Consider the following 19087-nt stretch of genomic DNA (forward strand, 5'->3'; position numbering starts at 1 on the left):
AGTTCTCGACTTGTTGGCAAGTTGAGTCAGACAGTATCCGTAGACTTGGGCCTTAAAAGTAGGGCTTATCGGTAGCCTCCCAGCGTGTTATCGCCTGTGGTCTAGGCCTGGGCCCTGGCTCGTTTGGTTGCAGTGAGAACGACGGTGTGTCTTGACCGTCTCCACCACATCGGCAAAAGAACTTTTGCCGACCACGCTGTTTTCGGCAAGGGTGCTGTGGCCGAGCACTTCACGAACTTCAATATCACTCGGCACACTGCAAGTATGCCGAACTATGGATAACGGTGAGAAAATGATGCATGAGCACTACGGCAAAAGGCCTGTAAAAAATTCGTAAGAAGCACTCATCATGTGTCCCAAGGTCGACGAGATGAGCTCGGTAATGACGTGTTCAGACATTGACGTTCCAAAGGAACTGTATTTAAAGTCTTGAACCAGCGTCGATCATGATGACTCTCTTGCCACAGTTTTGTATCATCATCTAGTCTTTTCTCTACATAGGGGGCACCAGGCTCGTCAACCATCACCATGCCCTCGTCTCTTTCTGATAGCAATGAGCTTGGCATCACCAAGCACGCCAAACACGGTGGGTGCGCCGTCAAGGTCAACACTGCTCCATACGTTAACCCTACCAAAGAATCACAATCCTCCCTTCTCAAAAGATTTGTCAGAAGCAATCGATGGACGCCACCATGGTGTCGCCAACAACAAGGGCGGGAATTTAGATACAATTCTGGTATTGTCTTGCTATCCGCCTTCGCCAGCGCCGTGGCGGCCGCCAACTTGTACTACACCTATCCTGTCCTCAACAAAGCCGCCGACGATTTTGGTGTCAGCTATGAAAAGGCCGCTCTCATTCCCCAGCTGTTGCAGGGCGGGTACGGCCTCGGCATCCTATTCCTCTGCCCCCTCGGGGACGTGTTTCGACTCCGGCCCCTCATCATCACCCTGACCCTTGCAACCACTTGCACTTGGCTCGGGTTGTGTTTAAGCTCCAACTTTGAGCTCTTCACCACCCTGAGCTTCCTGACTGGCTTTGTGACGGTGAGCCCTCAAATTCTACTCCCACTCATTGGCACACTCGCGCCACCGGCACAACGAGCCACGGCTGTCTCCCTCGTCTTGGCCGGCATGATGATGGGCCTGGCAGTCCCTCGTGTCGTCGCTGGCATCGTCACGCAATATACGCCCTGGCGTAACATCTACTGGGTTGCTCTCGGCCTCCAGTGCATCCTTGTTGCCCTCATGTGGCTTTTCTTCCCCGACTATCCACGACCAGACCCCAACAACACCCAGACCTTCTCCCGCAAATACATGAATATTCTGGGGAGCATCATCCGCATGATGGTCACACAACCGGTTCTGGCCTACGGCTGTCTTGTGACCTTCCTGGTCAACGCTGTTCAGGCATCCTTCTGGACAACTCTGACAGCCCACCTCGCCGGCCCACCCTTCCACTTTGGACCCCTCCACATTGGCCTCTTTTCCATGATCGGCATCGGCACCACCATCCTGATCCCTGTGTACGCTCATTTCGTGATTGAACGGTTTGCGCCTTGGTTTTCGACCATCAACGGACTGTTGCTGACCATCGTGACGGTTGCCTTGGACTGCTACACCGAGAATGTGCTGAAGATCGGGGGGCCTATACTGCAGGCATTGGGCGTCGACTTTGGGGTACAGTTGGGAAGTGTGGCCTATCGAGCGGCTGTGTACAAGGAGCTGCCGGCCAATCGGGCCAACGTTATTTTTACCGCCTGCGCATTCATCGGACAGCTGGTTGGTACCAGCATCGGGAACACTGTATATGCCAGGAGCGGTTGGTCAGATGTTGGAATTTTCCACATTGCGTTTGCTTTGGTGACGATGGTGGTTATATTTTTGAGGGGGCCAAAGGAAAAGGGGTGGTTTGGATGGACAGGGGGAGCTGGGCTGCGGTTGGAAAATGGTGGTTCGAAACAAAAGGAGGAGGGTTCCGAGTCGGATGACAATTCGGCAAAAGTCTGATGTTGTTTTGATTGTATGATGGTATAGATAAAAGTTTTTGGGTGTCTTTGGGGTCTTTAGCGGGTTTATAATGATAATGAAGAAGACGGTGAAAAGTAATGGGTTAGGGTGAAAAACGTCCAGGATCTCCATGTTCACGAAGGGGCAGGAAGTGATTGGTTACAGTTTGACGAGCTCCAGGGTGCCTATGAAGACTGTGTAGTTTCTAGGGGTGGAATTAGGCACCTTGGGCGGATCATCAAAGAAGTGTTATCAAACTTGATCTGGCAAGCCAGGCCCAATGTGGAGGCAAGGAGTCAAGTGGTCAATGCAGCCATGGTTGGAGGCTTGCAAGACAAGGAGCAAAGGCGAGCAATTAGGGTAACAGTATAGTTATAGCCACGGCCAATCTACACTATACTGCACTTGGGGGCTCTCTTATGATTATTGTCCAACTTTGTGCATGTTAGTGTACCTGGGTAGGTAAGATAAGGTACGTATCCATCATACTAGTAGCAGCCAACAACATGAAACGAAGACACGATGCTACACCAAACCTCCAGGGTCACACGAAACACCCTACTGTATACTCAGATGAGCAATATCTTTTTTCTTCAGCACTTTCATGTGACATGATGGTGTGCTAAAGATCCTTCCGTCCTGTCACCAACTGCACTGCTAGTAGCCATGGATAACCTTGGGAGTGTTGGGTGAATGCAACCTTCAACCAACAAAGACTCACCAGGTGTCTGAATACCGCGTATGGGAATTAGCCATCCGGTCTCCATAATGGTTATAACTTTCGATACTGCCACCAACAAAATTTAGTCAACTCTTGGTATACCCAGTTCATTAGCCCTGCATGATCAAGCGTATTCGGCTGGCCTCCAGCATCCACTGTTGGTTTCTCCAATGTCACTCTCCAATACCATTCCAATGGATGTTGGGGTTTACCAAGAAAAGTCGGTGAATCTTAGACATGGCTGTTGGCAATTATGATGCAGCTTGGCTCATGCTGCGTGGCTGTAAGGTATCGGGAATGCCAGAAGGATTGAGACTCGTGATACATATAATGGCCCGGGGGCCGCCGAACTATCTTTGCCTACTGAGTCCATCACCTCTCTGCTTCCACCGCTTCCTTGACACTCACCATGAAGTTCTCGACACTCTCTGGTATCACAACCGTGCTCCTGACTGAGATTGGTGGCGCTCTTGCTCAAGGTGGTGGTTTCTTCCAAAGTTGCAACCAGGATTGGTACATGGAAGGTGACCGATACATGGTGGCGACATGCAGAACCAAGAGTGGTGGTTGGAGGCGGACAAGGCAAGACATGAACAAGTGCATCACCAACCTCAACGGGAATCTGCTCGCGTGGAATATGTAAGCTGATGGCCATGTTTGTTTGAATTTAGTTCAGTACTGACATGCAAGCGTCTAGGGGTGGTTACCATCCTACATGTGGCATGTGCAGCCAAGGCGGCCTCCAATATGACGGAGCACCAAAGAACAGTCGGTTGAACTGCATGTGCATCAATGCCGCTGGTCAGCAAGACTGGAGTGAGCTTGAGCTGAGTAAAGGGTTCCTCGATTGATGACATTCCAATGGAGACTTGCAAACTGACCATGTGATCAGACAATTTCGTTTCCAATGAGGATGGACATCTATGGTGCTTTGGCCATTGGGCCCCCGAATACTGAGGTGCAAGGGGAAAAGTGATGGAAAGGGCCGGGGTAATGTGTTATTGTGCTAATGTGCAAATGTGGTAAAGTGGTAAAAGGGTAAGGGAGCCAACAGCTCCACATGTTGTCGTTGCAGGAAAGAACGGTGTGCATGGGGAAAGAGCATTTGTGGAAGACACCATATAGGGAAAGAGCCAAAGGAGAAAGAGCCAAAATGGGAAGGGACGACGGTGGGTAAGGTCAGACAATGGAAAGAGCAACCCTGGGAACGAGAAAGGATGAGAAGGAGCAAGAGATAGTTAGGAAGGAGCAAGAGAAGGTATATTCCATGACACCGCCTCTCATCGCTCTCTCCTCGCAACGTAACAGGGCCAGTCCTTTGGAACAACGGTAAAGTAGGCTTTCCACCTCCACTCCTTGGCTTTGTCAACCTGCACAAAATCATAATCCCTGACCAAAGTCGCACATGTCTTGCTGAGCTCAATCTTTGCAAGATTCTGACCAGGACACGAGGCGTACCCAAAACCCCAAGGCACAAAGTATTTTTCCAACCTCACCGCGTCAGGAGTGAGCCATCTGTCAGGGTTAAACATCCTGGCATCCTCCCCCCAGATCTCCTTACTGTGGTGAATCACCCACACGTTCACGGACACGGTGGTGCCGCCAGGAATGCGTCTGTCTCCAATCACCAAGGGGGTTCCTTTCGGCACCACTCTCGGCAACCCCATCGACGCAGGACCAAACACTCTCAACGCCTCTTTGATGCACGCTTGCAAGAACGGCAAATGCTGGGCGTCCGCAAATGACACTGATCTACCACCGACAGTCCCAACCTTGGCAGCATCAATCTCCCTCCTGCATCTTGCCCACGCAGTGGGGTGTCGAATCATGTAGTACACAAACGCCTGCAGCCCCGTCGCCACCGTCTCATTCCCCGCAGCCGCAGCGTTGAACGCCGCCGAGTGTATCTCATGCATCTCCATCTTGCCCTTGCTCTTCTCCAGCATGTGGAGCCAGTGCGCCAAGGCATCAAACTTCTCCACGTTGGGATTCTCCTGCCGCTCTTCGATCGCCGTCATGGCCGTGTCGATAAGGTGCCCCCACGGTGTCACTCCCAGCCAGGTGATGAATCTGTTGCTGAGAAACAGCACATGAAACCAGCGGAAGAACCCGGCGATGGAGACATAGGCCGCTTGAGGGTGTGTGTTGGCGATGGTGTTGTTGATGTCTTTGCCCTCTCTCAGAAAGCCGAACTGCTTGGAAAAGATGACCTCGCCGATGACGTCCGAGGTGGCAAAGGTGAAGAACTTGTCGAGATCGATGGGCTTCTTGGAAGAGCTGAACTTGTCGAGCCAGTCAAAGAGGAGCTCGAGGGTGTTGCCGATGGCTTCTTCGGAGCGGAGAAGGTTGGGAAGGGTGTATGCTGGGGCGAGATGGCGAGACAGTTCGTTTTTGACGGCAGGATCAGTAGCTGACATGGGGTTTTGGAAACGCCCATCGGGGAAGGCAATCACTTTGTACCAAGGGGCTTTGTGTAGAAAAGGAGAAGCGAGGACTTTCTTGATCGCGTCAGGATGGCTGATGCTGACTTCATTCGGAGCGATACGGACAAAGTGACCTTCAGATATCTATCAGCTGTTTGCTTTTTGTACAGCCAGTAGTGCGGAACACCCACCATGCTTGTCATGCAGCCTGATGAGCTCTAAGTTTTGGTCGCCCTTGAGAATGTGAAGGACGTGCCATATTCTGGTGAAGCTGGCCGTGAATGGGCCGGGAATATCGCTGATTGGAGAGCAGTATCGCCGCCAGAAGAGCAATGTGAGGAGCAGAGTACCAACCAGACTGGCCAACTGAGAGAGGCTCAGGCCCAAAAGGGCGAATAACCCTGTCATGTTCGACGTCACTTCAGAATACGCCCCGATGCTCTGGAACTGTGGCTGGCACAGGAATGCAGTAGGATGTCGGTAACACTCGGACTTGGGGAAGCCAAAGTGAGAGAAATCCTCTTGCAAGAATTTCCCCTCTTTTTGACCAACAGTGAGATCGCTTGTGGGCTTGCAGAGAACTTGTGATGGCAGGGGTGAGATTCCCCCTCTGTCGGCGGGGCTAAACCGAACAAAAACCGACAGGACGGCCAAGAAATATTCATGGATTCTGAATGGAAGCTTCATCTGCTCGATTTCTTTGGAGGCATAGCCATAGATATGTGGACTCGAGTCAATACATCAACACAGAAAAGATTGGCAGTGCGTGTTTTTTCTGCTTTTTCAACCCTCTATAATAGAGGTACTTATCACTCTTATCGGTTCTTATCGCCCCTCTTACCCCCTGAAGCCCCCTTTCCGCCCTTTCCTTTCCATGTCTCTTTGATCAAGTCGGCAGCCTATAAATGTTTCAACACATGAAATCAGTTTCCGGGCAAGAGGCAATATGTGAATATGAGAGTACCACAAAACCTACCTTCTCCCCAATCACATAAACCGTCAATTGCGTCGTGCCCCCCGGCAAAATCGGGATAACACTCGCGTCCGCCACCCTCAATCCCCTGGTCCCATACACCCTCAGCTCATCATCCACAACCCCACCCAACTCCCTCCTCATCTTGGCCGCCGTCCCAACAGGGTGCCACGCTTGCGGTATGTAGTTCGCCCTGATATACCCCGCCAAATCCTCCCTGCTTGTCACCTTGGCGCCCGGCGCCGTCTCGACAGCGCGATATCCCGCTAATGGGCCCTCGGGACCGAAGAAGCGGCGGTAGAACTCGAGGTAGGCGATCATGAGGTCAGTATCGACGGGGTTGGTCAAGGCGCGGTAGTCGACCACTGGGTCTGGGGCGTCAATGTTGTCGGGGTCGACCGAGACGGTACCGCGGGAGGTGGGGTGGAAGTTGATGGGGTTGGCGCCGGGGGCGGTACCATACCCGATTACCCAGTGGAGGAAGGAGAGGGAGCCGGGGGCCGAGGAGAGCATTTGCTCCGCGAGGAGGTTGTTTTGGGCTTTGTAGCCGCGGAGAACGGAGCTGTCTGTGCCTGGTGCTGCGAAAGAAGCTGGATCCTGGCGAGCGAGGGAAGAGGCGATGGCGGGAAAGGCAGATGGTGCCGCGACGGGGAGTGGAAGATCTGCCACCAGACCTTGACCTTGTCCTTCGCTGGGCGGGAGATGGGTCGAGTTCGAGGTAGGTGGTGGGGGTGGTTTTGTAAAGTTGAACCGAATAGGGGGTCCGATTGGGTGATCTTGAAAGTTCGCACCCACCCCAGGTAGGCTGACCTTAACAGGGATTTTGGCCTTCTTTAAGAGCATGCGTGGACCTACTCCGCTCAGTTGCAGAAGCAGAGGCGTATGGATCGCTCCTGTCGATATCACAACTTCTTTGTTGGCCTTCACAGTAACTCTCTTTTCTGTGTCTGTCAAGATGCACTCGACTCCAGTTGCCGCGTTCTCCTTACCACTCAGGACTATCTTGGTAGCCCGTGCGCTTGTCAAAATGTCATAATTTGGCCTGTTCAGACCATCCCAATGGCCAGTTCTCGAATAGGAACGCTGTCGGGTCTTTGGATCCACTGATAATGGATAGTAAAACACTCCATGGTTGCCGGCGTGTCCGTCCGCTGGGAATGGAATTCCTGGCGTTTGGATGAGACCGTCGTAAATTGTTTCTATGCACCAATCTCATGTTAGTGTCTGTCCTACTATGAAGGTGAAGGCCCTTCAATGTTTTAAAAACATACTGATCGCAGGATTAAGACCGCCTGGGAACGATGCGTAGAGGCGGGTGTCATTATACTGTCCCCAAGCCTGAATGTCATACGTAATGTTGAAGTCCGCGGCAAGTACCGGGTTCGGGGGAACAAAATGGATTGCCTGTTGTCGTCAGTACATGGCACTCATCTCGTGACGGAAGGTGAAGAGGCTAGGTGCCTTCTTGAAGTAAGGGAGCAATTCTTTCCAGCTCCAATTCGAGCCATTGTTTCCCAACTGATCCCAGATGCCATAGTCCTTTACAGTGCCACGCATCACAGCCATACCGTTGACAGCTGAGCTGCCGCCCACGCCAAAGCCCATGCCCAGCGGTATGGTTCTGTTGTTTAGACCTATTTGTGGAACAGACGTGAGATTGTACAAATGCGCAGTTTGACGGTCGCCATTGGGGTCGGATGGATTCCCTTCCAATGCAAGTCAGTACTCCCGAACAAGTAAATGAAAATGAAGTTGGCAACCTACAGAACCTTCCATGTTCGATCACCAGGACAGAGTCTGTTTACAATGAATTAGCATTTTGACACATAAAGCAAGGTATCCGACGCGTACATTCTGGCAGCTCAGTCAGACGATCTGCAATTGTAAGGCCAGCGGTTCCAGCCCCAACTACGATGTAGTCGTATGAATCTCTTAGTTCTTCGGGAGTTTGAACATGCCTCGCCCTGAGCACCGAGTCTGGGACCGCCACTGCAACAGGCAGGATCCTCGTTATCAGGGAAAGGGCAGCCACGACAAGAGAGATGTTGAATTTACGTGCCATCATCACTGACCGTACGAAAGCAACATAGTTGAAGACACGATTTAGACAGAACAACGCAAAGGACTTGGGCGGGGTCATGATTTGAACTTGACTTACCTGACCTTGTTTCATTGCCAAGAGACAGCTGCGTCGGTGCAAGAGACGTAATGATTGTAGGTGACACAAGATGCGAGTAAGACGCCCAAATTACCATTCCTCCAATTAGTTGCTAGTATTGCTGTGTCTAATGCATCCATTGTCACGTTGGCTGCATGTGGACCGTGAAGGATTCAAGCTCTACCGGCATACATCACCACAATACCCCTGAACAACTACCACTATTGGTAGAGTAATTAATGCAACGAAGTGAAACGACAGGCAAGAACGAACTCAGTTCCATGATATTAACACTAGGTATCACCACCGACTCCCACAAAACTCCTTACTATCGTACAACTTGGTTGGCAAACTCTTGCAGAAAAGGAAAACGGAGAAATCTAGTAGGCCACCTGGCTGTGGAGGCCATCCAGCTCTCTGGCCCAGCACCTGTGCTGGGCAATGTTGTGGAAGAACTTCTCCATAAAACCAGCACCGGCCTTGACGATGTCCACCGCCTCACTCAAGCTTCCTGGCTTGGTCTCACGCATAGTCACGACACCATAGCTGTCCTGGACCTCGGCACTCTCCGAGACACTAACAGCTGGCAGGCCGATGGCCTTGTTGACCAAGTCGACAGCTTCGCCTGTGGCTCCAATAGCCTTGAGATGACCAAAGGCCTCCCTGATCCAATGCAGAGCTCTGCCGTTCTTGGACAGAGCGCGAATGGAATCAACACCGCCGGGAATGAAGATGGCGTCCACCATGGTGGAGCGGAAGCCTTCCAAGTGATGATGAGGTGTGGTGCTACCAGCTCCACCGGCGGCAACAATCTTGCTTCTCTTGGTTCCGATAACCAATGGGATGGCCAAGCCAGCCGAGATAGCAGCGTACGCAGCTGAGTAGGCGACCTGATCGTACCCATCGGCAACCAAGATGGCGATTCTCCGGGACGCAATGGTAGGCTTTGATCCGGGGAACTCTGTTTGGCTCAAGCCTGGTGCCTTGCGGCCGTGGTTGGGACGGCTGGCCTCCTTGGGGGGCTCACCACCAACCATCTCGGCGACTGTCTGGGCGAGACCCAAGTCGATATCGGCCAATCGCGTCACCATGCGCTCGTACACGACAGGATCCTCACAGTGGTCAAGCTCGAATCCGAGGGCGTTGATGATGTGGTTCTTCTCAACCGCCGACATACTGTTCCAGAACAGTTGCGCCTGAGCAAAATGCTCCTTGAACTTGGCACTGCGGGCGCGGGCCTTGATGCCGGCAACCTTCTCAGCGTATTCAACATACCCGCCTTCCTCGTGAGTAGCAGGCTTGACCTTCTCAAACCGGTTGGGCCAGTAGTTGACGGTGCCTTTGGTGATGGTGTGGCGCATAGCACCATCGCGGTTGAAGTTCATGACGGGGCATACTGGGCGGTTGATGGGAAGCTCCTGCCAGTTGATACCCAGACGGCTCAATTGTGTATCGAAATAGCTGAAGTTGCGGCCTTGGAGAAGAGGGTCATCGGAGAAGCCAATACCGGGGACGATGTGGCTTGTGCAGAATGCAACCTGCTCAGTCTGTGGGAAGAACTCGTCTGGGTTGCGGTTGAGCTCGAACTCGCCAATGTAACGCACAGGTACCAGATCCTCGGGCCAGATCTTGGTAGCATCCAAAATGTCGAAGTCGAACTTGTGCTCATCAGCTTCAGGGATCACCTGAATACCGAACTTCCACTTGGGGAAGACACCGTTCTCGATGGCCTCCCACAGGTCCTTGCGGTGGAAGTCTGGATCCTGGCCGGCAAGCTTGAGGGCCTCGTCCCAAATAAGAGAGTGCACGCCGAGTTCCGGGGTGAAGATGAACTTGACAAAGTGACGCTCTCCCTTGGCGTTGATGAGCGTGAAGGTGTTGACGCCAAATCCTTGCATCATGCGGTACGAACGAGGAATACCTCTGTCGCTCATCTAACGGGCCCGGCATGTTAGCTCTCCAGTCACGTCAACAGAGCCATCAGGTCACAACTTACCGCCCACATGAACATGTGCGTCGCCTCGGTGTGGTTGTACTGGAAATCCCAGAAGTTGTTATGGGCTGTCTGGGCTTGGGGAACCTCGTTGTGTGGCTCGGGTTTGCCAGCATGGATGACATCGGGAAACTTGATGGCGTCCTGAATGAAGAACACGGGAATATTGTTGGCGACAATATCCCAGTTTCCTTCCTGTGTGTAGAACTTGATCGCAAAACCTCGCACATCGCGAACGGTATCAGCGCTGCCACGGCTACCGAGCACTGTCGAAAACCGGATAAAAATGGGCGTCTCGCGCGATGTGTCGGTAAGGATTGGAGCAAAAGTGACATCCTCGGCACTCTCGAAGAGCTTGAACTTGCCGAAGGCACCGCTGCCACGGGCATGGACGACGCGCTCTGGGATTCTTTCGTGGTCGAACCTGTGGATCTGTCCAGGTGTCAGTTGTGAGTTGGCAAGAAGTGAGCCATAAAAAAACATACTCTCTCGCGAGCAAAGGGGTCTTCCAACAGCATGGGACCAGTCTTGTCGTTGTTGACGATCTTGAGCCAGTCATCGGCAGAGGTCTGCTTGACACCATAGTCTGTTGTGAGGCGGGCCTTGTCTGACATCTCCTTGGTCTCCTTCTGAAGGTCGGCGACCTTGTCACCCCCTCGGGGCCCAAGAACGGCGTGCTGTACTTTCTCCATGGAGGGCAAATAACTGGCCATACAACGTGTTGGTCGAGCTGGAGTTGTGTGCAATTGGTGGGCGAGGGTACTGAGAGTTGGTGCTCGGTAGCGCTGATAGGATTCGGGATGGAAAATAGAATCAGTATACTACAAGAATTCCATTGATAGAAACAATGGCATCTGGGGAAGCTGCTATAAAGGTGCGGTTTGGGGCAGCCGGCACTTCAATGTCCATGACGTCAAAGAAGACGGAGGACCAGTCGCGTCAGCGGGGTATTCACCCCGGTGGGAGATTGCAATGGCCATGATTGGATGCATGCTCTGGCATTCCCATCTGAAAACATCTCGATGAGCCTCCCAGTCACGATCGTCCCGACTTTATTGCTCATCCAGAGCTTGTTGCACTTGCTGCAAATGGTCAAATGTGGATGCAAAGCCGCGACTTCAGAGTCTCTGATGTCATGCAGCCCAAATAGCTCCGTCTGGCCTTGATTGGCCAACCAAGCACAACCCTGATGCCCTGGAACCCCCGCCCCCACCTTCTAAGAAGCCAAGATCACACCCGAAAGGGAATTTCATTTTGAAGTCCAGGCAACATCCATTAGAGATTAACCGTTTGTTCATTATTACATGCATGGACATAAACTTCTAAAATAACGCCCTTGAAGTATACAGCCCCCCTCAACTCACTTAGCAACGTCTTCCATACCCTCCATAACCACCATGATGTCGCCCGCCCATCCTCGGCCCTGAACCCATCATGACAGGCCCATGTCTTCTTCGACCGCCCCCCATCATTCCACCAAACCCTCCTCCGCCGCCATAACCATGTCCTCCCCCGCAGCCGTTTTGGACTACCACTGGTCTGGGTCCTGCGCCATAGGCACCCCCGTAGCGACGGGATGATTTAGATCCGAAACCGAAGCACATGGTGTTTTGACTTGTGAATGTTGCAGCTTAAGGTAAGTATGCTGACAGTTGGTGGTCTGATGTTGACTTGTGGCAGTAGACGTTGATGTGTGTTTTGAATTCTGGTCTTTGATCTTTTGGATGGAAATCGTGTGCGTGACAACTTGGTTGAGGTTGAATGTTCTGTGATGAGCCCGTTGATGTGTTTGATGAGAACCTTCAACTGTTCATGTCTTGACAGACTTTATATCCCCAAGTCTTCAGCGTTTGTCTGGCTGGCGTCGTCATCGCTTCAACCATATCTCAAGAGTCAGATGGTGAGGACGCAAGCCAAGCTAAACTGTTATCACTCTCAACTTGGCATGATGTCAGTCCAGCCTTTGAGCCTCTGTGAGATAGCGAATGCCAGCTTCGAAATGTGGGGTTCAGGGTGAAACAAGCTTCACGCTCGTCCCGGTAGGGACTTGGGACGCGACGACAAAGCCGACAAACCAAGGAGAACCAATCGCCACCCTTGCCGAATTCCGGTCTATTCGTGTCTATTTCGTTTTATCACCGGATGCAAGTGCCGTTGCCAACAGCTGGTCGGTAACCAACTTAGCCTTGTGCGCGAAGCCCATCAAGTCATCACCATACTTTTCTTTAAACTTGCCATCAAACACCTCTACACTGACCCAGCCCCTAAAACCTGTTCTGAGCACTGCTTCTGCGAACTCCACGATTGGGAGGTATCCCCCGTCATATCTTTGGTTCTCAATCAGCTCCAGTACACGCCAAGTGTTGAGTCGTGGAACGGAACTTACGGCAGGGGTCTCCAGTCGTGGCTCCATCTCCCTCTAGGTCTCAGGCCTTGTTCTACCACATCTGCCAGCGGCTCATCCATCTTGTATGCGTCACTTATCTGCAGGAAATAGATCTTATCTGACGGGACCGTGCGCGACAGCTCTTCAAGACTGTCCTTATACCGCACGGTGAGGTCTGCAGCCGAGACCCCTTCAATGAGACGTGACGCTGTAGTTGGATCTCCCCATTCCCCACCAGCTGTCTGGAATGTATCTAGACACAGTCCAATGTTGGGCCGATCAACCATCTTGACAATTTCCCAAACCTCCTTCCATGTGGGAGCCCGTGTTGCCCAGCACCAATTCTCATAAGCAAGTTTGAAGCCGTGTGGTGCAAGCATATCGGCCAGCTCCCGGAGGTCCGCTGCCAGATCCGAAAAGGAGGATGAGATGCCCGCCGAGTCGGACGAACCAACTTGGAGCATGTCAATGCCTGTGGCATCCATGATTCTGATCCAGCCTTTCGCGCGAGCAAACGCGTCCTGACGCTCACGGCTTCCAGCGGGCCAGCCTTCAAAGTTTGCAAAGGGTTGGAGGACCATGATGACAAGTTCGTGGCGGCTGCAGAGATCCTTTACTGCCTTTGCTGCCTCACAGAGGGTACCGTAATCGTCCTCGGCGACATCGCGGCCAAAGTGCAGCGTAGCGTATGAGAGCAAGTCTGGGAAGGAGAGTTCTATGCCTTGAAAGCCGGCTGCGCGGATGGCTTCGATCTTTTGGTGCAGTGTGTGTTTTGGCAAGCCGATGGAGCATGATGCGAAGGCGAGGGGAACCTGTGTTGTCGACATCGTCATTCGTTCGGATACTTGGGCGGGATTTCGATATTGGGCGAACAGAGGTGGTAAAGTGAGGCCACAAAATCACCTTTTAGGAGACTTTCGAGAAAGTCGTGACTTCGATGATGTCAGCGTTACTCGACACCACCCCACACCATCACCCTTCAACCAATCCCGACAATTGATCAACAAATGCAAAGAAGAGGTCGAGCCATCATCGAAAAAGATATATCATGAGCATCATCACACAAAATGCCGACTCTAAAGAAACTTGGTTCATCTCTCGCCATCCCATGACAATGCCGAGCAACTCTCCACCTCACCGACACGGGCAAAGACAGATATTTTGTAAGCATCACCATGGATGTCAACAAAATTGGAATGATAGGCACAGGCTCCATGGGGGGCATGATGTCTCTCCTCCCAGCCGACCACAACATCCACGCGCACTTCTACGACCCCGACCGCCCTAACGTCAAGAAGCTTCTCTCTCAAGCAGCCGGCACAAACCACTCAGACAAAATAACCCATCATGAAGTCCACAAGTCTCTCTGTTCGGCTCTCCCTTCCGACTCCCCCAAGGTCTTCATATTTTCCATCCCCCACGGTGGAGCCAGATGCCAGCATTTCTGACTTATCCCCGTTCCTCAAGAAGGGCGATATCATCATGGATGCCTAAAATGAGGACTACCGCGCCACCGAGCGCAGACAGGAGGAGCTCAAGAGGATCGGGGTGCATTACATTGGTATGGGTGTGTCTGGAGCGTACCAGTCCGCAAGGCAGGGCCCAAATATATCTCCGGGATGAGCTGATCAGGCGCTGGACGTTGTGATGCCATTCCTGGAGAAAATAGCGACAAAGGATGGGAAGAGAAGACCATGTGTGAAGAAGCTGGGGCCGGGCGGGACTGGGCACTACGTCAAAATGGTTCACAATGGAATCGAGCACGGGATGATGACGGCGTTTTCTGAGGCTTGGGAAGTCATGATCACGGGGCTCGGCATGAGTTACGATGAGGTGGGCGACGTCTTCGAAAATGAAACGATAATGGTCCCTTGAGAGGGAACTTTCTGGTTGACATTGGCGCTCAAGTGTGTAAGATGAAAGGAAAGTGTGGCGAGCATGTACTGGGGGATTTCAATGACAAGGTCATACAGGACCTCGACAATTCCGAGGGGACTGGGACGTGGGCTGCTGAGGAAGGAATTCGATTGCATGTGGTGCACCCGACGATAGCTCTGTCTCGCATCTTTCGTGCGGCATTGACTGATGCGGCCAAGAGAGAAAGCATCAAAAAGGCACTGGGCGGAGGTGTTCAGCCAGGCAAAATCAACGGCATTGTGGGTAGGAAGAAGTTCGTGCAGGAGGACGTCCAGCAGGCGGTGCATGCCTCGTTATTGATGTCTTTCATTCAGGGGCTACACATGCTGTCAAGGGCGAGTCAGGAAAATGGATGGAACATCAACTTCCTAGATGTTCTGCAGGTCTGGAGGGCTGGGTGCATCATTCAGAGCGATGGTATTGTTGATTTCCTTGAAGGCGTCTACAAGACCGGCAAGTTGGACCATGATAACCTACTTGCTTCCACGAGTGTGGCCGAAGAGCTTCAACGAGATTATCCGGGACTTGAAGCAGCGGTATGGCGAGCAATTGAGGCAGACCTTCACGTGCCAGCGTTGAGCGCCAGCCTAGAATACTTCAAGTACTCAAGCTCCACTAGTCTTCCAAACCAGTTCGGTAGGTTTAATTTTTGATACGTATCTTAACCCATGCTAACTAACAGGCGCCTTACGGAGGAAGCCGAATTGGATTACTTTGGGGCTCACATGTTCAACCTCAGGTTCGAGGGTCCAGGAAAGCCCGAGACTGGCAGTCATCATTTTGAGTGGAAGGGGGCTAAAGGCAGTCAGGAGACGTAGTTCCATGTTCAGATCGACCTTGTTCAGTTCATTAAGTGCCGTCAACCAACCTAGTGACTTCGCCGCGCCTTGGCCGCTCCTTGGCTGAGCTGAAATATTATCAGACCGAAGTTGGGTCTGAACAGACAATGTTTACAATGGCTGAAGTACGACGAGAACCGTCGTTATGTAATGTATTGGAATCTATGTACCTACGGTGCCACCTGATGTGACTGATAGGTATTCCATCATTGTTAGAATAACCCGCCGGACAAAGCTAGTGGACTCGATGAAAGAGCCACTTTGCAGCGGTGAAGAGACTTGACCCTGCAGCTCCATCTTGTGAACTACTTGAGGGCCCTGGGGTGGGTTTGGGCGGACCCTCTTTGATGAAACCTCGAGTCCTAAACTACATGACACTCAAGCAGGCACTGACGAATTACACCGCACTATGTCCACGGAATGCATTGCGCTTACTCCTTCGTGTGTCTGTCCCGGCAAAAGCAATCCTTTTCAAGTTGAAAACAGGGGCTGGGGGTGATGGAGTCTTGCTACTACTCTCAGCAGCCAGCTGAGAGTGAGACAAATCCGGACTCGGTGGTGGAATGTCGGCCTTTTCGTCTCTCCTTGCCGAGAGAGTGAAAAAGTCACGGATAAAGCTGTGGTCCAGTTTCCGAGGCCGCCTGTCCTCAGTCCAGTACCGCTCTTCACTGAGCTCCTTGGACAGATGCTGTCTGAAGAACCGATCCTGCGATACCCACCACGTCCGCCAGAGAATAAAGATAATAAAGGTGAGTGGGAGCGCAAGGGCCCAGTAAAGCCAAAATCGTTCTGGCGTTTCGGGCAGCCTATCGCCATCGTATTCCTCGTCATTCCATTTTTCAAACATGGCCATGCCAAGGAGGCTGGCGATAAAATCACCCGGAAGGAACAGGGCTGTGATAACAGCTAGTGCTTTGAGGGAAGAGGAATCTCGAGTCGAGGTAACTGCCATGCGAGCTGTCAAGATATTGTCTTCCTGCTGCATCTTGGCATAGATCTGAAACGCTCCATTAGCACGTTTGGTCAACCATTAGAGCAGAGCAGACTCACAATATCGATCTGAGATTTGCATCGAACTTCCAACATGTGTCGTTCAGTTTCCAGGCTCTTGCACAGCTGCTGCAGACTCTCGAGGTACTGCCTGATCTCATGCCAATGGGCTGACATTGGATCCTCAATGATGCGGGCACGAGCAAGACCTGTTACCGTCCGTCCAGATGCCGAGATCAAAGCGCCCTGAAGGTCGGGGCTGTCAATGTCATTCTCACTCTCGTACCTCACTTCTTCTAGCTCGTCACCTGCCCGCAAAATAACACCAACTGCCCTATCCATCCAGGTGATTGTGTCCAGCAGCTTGATAGACTTCTTGAAGGCGTCGTGTGCGTTCTTCATAAGTTCAGTGGGCCGCTTTGGATGACTGTACCCGCCGGTTGCACCTGAACTGGTCGAATTCGACCGGCTCTTTGGGCGGGAGTCGATCGTTTCGAACCCAGCCATGCGTTCAACATCTTGCTCCACCTTGGAGATGTCCTTCTCATTCTCAGCCACGGCGCGCTCAGAGAGCAAAAACTGCATCTGGAGCAAAACAACGGGCGTGACCAATGGGTGGGCCCAATGGGGTTTGCAGGCCTGCATTCGTTCGCCATACTGCTCCAAGTCATCCACATCATGAATGTGCGGGTCATAGGACTGGCGCAAGAGCATTGTCGCCGTTCGGTCGGGGATGCTGTATGTGAAAGACATAAAGTCGTAGGCTGGCCGCGGCTCTGTGGAGAAGCAGAGGATGATGCTAAGCTTCTCGTGACGCTGATCCCAAAAAGTGGACTCGGTCGTGGTCCGGCGGAGATATTGGATTGTCGACGGGTGTAGTTTGAGGGCTTCGTAGTCAGCACGTGTGAGGTTCAGACCGTCGAGCGCGCCCTTTTCATCGGAGCTATAGTTCAGTCTGCGCCGCGCTATCACCTGCCTCACACGGCCTCGAAGTGCTGGATGTACGTGGTCGCCCTGGAGCACAAACTCGCCATCTCGGTCCACAGCATGGTTTTGTCGCAGAGCAAGCTCAAACATTCCACGCCCCTCCCAGTCCTCGGACAAGGCACACCGGCTCACCTCGCCGGCAGAAGACCCCGCCGAGGTTGGCTGGAACTGCTGGATGCGTGGTCTGGTGAAGGCAGCATACTCGTGGTAGGTAAGCTTTGGCGCGCCTTCGTGCACCAGGATGTCACTTTCAAGGGCGTCGGTATCGTAATAAAACATGGCTGTGTGCCGTCGCTTCCGTGTGCCGAGAGAGTTGCCCAGAACTTGGGAGCGTCAACCAACGCGTCGCCGGCGGTGTTTTCAAGCATGTTCAAATCTTTGTGGCGGTGAGATGCCCAGACTTCCACGTGGACATCCATGACAACCCACCCTTGGAAAAGGAGGGGTCGGACGGTGATGATCAAATCCACACTTCCAAGGCCGTGGCAGAAAACAAATGGCTGGATCAAAAGACTTTTTTCCATAGCCAATCGTTGGCAAGGCGTCGTTGACGAATACCCCACAGAATCCCCACAAGGAGCCGCATCAACCCGTGGCGCTACATCATTTTGGGATGATAGTCCATAATTGCTGTTTTCAGCCTGAACAACTGTCTTCACAACATTCACAAACTCATGAGAATTCATAATTAAGGTGCTGAGGCAAGCTTGACAAGCTTTTAGCAACAAGGATCGCTTTCTTGGCGGAGGACGATACATGGAAGCTTCAATGTTGTTCATCTGTCCCCAGAAAGGAAACCTGGAAGCTTGGAAGCTGAGATCTTCACCCATCAACGAGAATGATGTTTTCCCTTAGGGCTCAAGCCACAACAGTGTCCAATTTCCAATTTCCTTTTTTGGAGTCTTCGATGGGCTGGATGGCCTCACACTGTGGCTTTGGGTGTTGCTCAAAAGTCAAGGCATACCAAACGGAGACGGGTGTAATCTAGTAGGCTTTTAATCCGTCCCCGATGCTTTTCACCACGCTTTCCCATAGAGCAGAGCGGGTACGAACAGTCCAATAGCTATTTGACCTGTCTTGTAGATAAGTGAACTGCCTCGAAGTATTTGTTTGCACTTTACCACTTGATATACATATAGATAGGTAATCTAATCGACCACGCCTTGACTCCTCGCAGTGAAACCTTGACCCTATCATCTCACTCTGTCCTTATTCCTTTAGGTACTTTATACCAAAGCGTGCAAACTCAATCATGACAACCGAATCTAACCATATCGGCGCCGAAGCCATGATCGCTCTTGTTGGGGTCTGTTTGGCGGTGCCAGCAGGAGCTGTGGCCCTTTGGAAATGTGTCAAACGATTCAGGAAAGGACCCCGTCAGGGAAACTGCGAAGGTAGGAAACACTATCTCCTACTTCAATTGTGGCCACGGCGTGTTGAATCTTCTGTCATTGCAGTAGGGTATAGTTCCGTTCGCTCTCCTTCCTGCCCTTCTCCAGTTGATCAACAGTGCCACCGTTCAGCATGCCAAGTGCGGCCAAACTTCACCCGAACGACGATACATTTACATTATCATTGTGCCCTACCACCCACACCTGCGCAGAAGAAGCTGGCATAAGCAATCATCCCTCTCAGTGATTAACGTCTCAGCGATTCAAATCAGATAGGTATTCCATTTTCTAATCATGTAGGT

General features: G+C 52.1%; 8 protein-coding genes across 8 annotated transcripts; 3 read left to right on the forward strand and 5 right to left on the reverse strand.

Moving 5' to 3' along the window:
• Positions 1-528: 528 nt before the first annotated feature.
• Positions 529-2379, forward strand: PODANS_7_4270 (uncharacterized protein; the record flags this gene model as incomplete). Its single annotated transcript, XM_001907546.1, has 2 exons — positions 529-2001; positions 2131-2379. 2 exons carry the CDS (start codon positions 529-531, stop codon positions 2377-2379), a joined length of 1722 nt encoding a protein of 573 aa, XP_001907581.1.
• A 758-nt stretch (positions 2380-3137) lies between these two features.
• On the forward strand, positions 3138-3579 carry PODANS_7_4265 (uncharacterized protein; the record flags this gene model as incomplete). The annotated part of the gene is made up of 2 exons (XM_001907547.1): positions 3138-3367; positions 3459-3579. The coding sequence occupies 2 exons, from the start codon at positions 3138-3140 to the stop codon at positions 3577-3579; spliced, it is 351 nt and encodes a 116-aa protein (XP_001907582.1).
• Positions 3580-4008: 429 nt separating this feature from the next.
• Positions 4009-5559, reverse strand: PODANS_7_4260 (uncharacterized protein; the record flags this gene model as incomplete). Its single annotated transcript, XM_001907548.1, has 2 exons — positions 4009-5285; positions 5337-5559. The coding sequence occupies 2 exons, from the start codon at positions 5557-5559 to the stop codon at positions 4009-4011; spliced, it is 1500 nt and encodes a 499-aa protein (XP_001907583.1).
• Positions 5560-6061: 502 nt separating this feature from the next.
• PODANS_7_4250 (uncharacterized protein) lies at positions 6062-8297 on the reverse strand (the record flags this gene model as incomplete). Its single annotated transcript, XM_001907549.1, has 4 exons — positions 6062-7335; positions 7396-7528; positions 7670-7830; positions 7949-8297. The coding sequence occupies 4 exons, from the start codon at positions 8295-8297 to the stop codon at positions 6062-6064; spliced, it is 1917 nt and encodes a 638-aa protein (XP_001907584.1).
• A 365-nt stretch (positions 8298-8662) lies between these two features.
• PODANS_7_4240 (uncharacterized protein) lies at positions 8663-10988 on the reverse strand (the record flags this gene model as incomplete). Its single annotated transcript, XM_001907550.1, has 3 exons — positions 8663-10216; positions 10279-10707; positions 10761-10988. 3 exons carry the CDS (start codon positions 10986-10988, stop codon positions 8663-8665), a joined length of 2211 nt encoding a protein of 736 aa, XP_001907585.1.
• A 1409-nt stretch (positions 10989-12397) lies between these two features.
• Positions 12398-13488, reverse strand: PODANS_7_4230 (uncharacterized protein; the record flags this gene model as incomplete). Its single annotated transcript, XM_001907551.1, has 2 exons — positions 12398-12602; positions 12662-13488. 2 exons carry the CDS (start codon positions 13486-13488, stop codon positions 12398-12400), a joined length of 1032 nt encoding a protein of 343 aa, XP_001907586.1.
• Positions 13489-14308: 820 nt separating this feature from the next.
• On the forward strand, positions 14309-15231 carry PODANS_7_4220 (uncharacterized protein; the record flags this gene model as incomplete). Its single annotated transcript, XM_001907552.1, has 2 exons — positions 14309-14494; positions 14578-15231. 2 exons carry the CDS (start codon positions 14309-14311, stop codon positions 15229-15231), a joined length of 840 nt encoding a protein of 279 aa, XP_001907587.1.
• Positions 15232-16440: 1209 nt separating this feature from the next.
• Positions 16441-17673, reverse strand: PODANS_7_4210 (uncharacterized protein; the record flags this gene model as incomplete). The annotated part of the gene is made up of 1 exon (XM_001907553.1): positions 16441-17673. One exon carries the CDS (start codon positions 17671-17673, stop codon positions 16441-16443), a length of 1233 nt encoding a protein of 410 aa, XP_001907588.1.
• Positions 17674-19087: the final 1414 nt, after the last annotated feature.

Source organism: Podospora anserina, chromosome 7 (genome assembly GCF_000226545.1).
Source record: "Podospora anserina S mat+ genomic DNA chromosome 7, supercontig 1".
NCBI classification, from domain to species: domain Eukaryota; kingdom Fungi; phylum Ascomycota; class Sordariomycetes; order Sordariales; family Podosporaceae; genus Podospora; species Podospora anserina.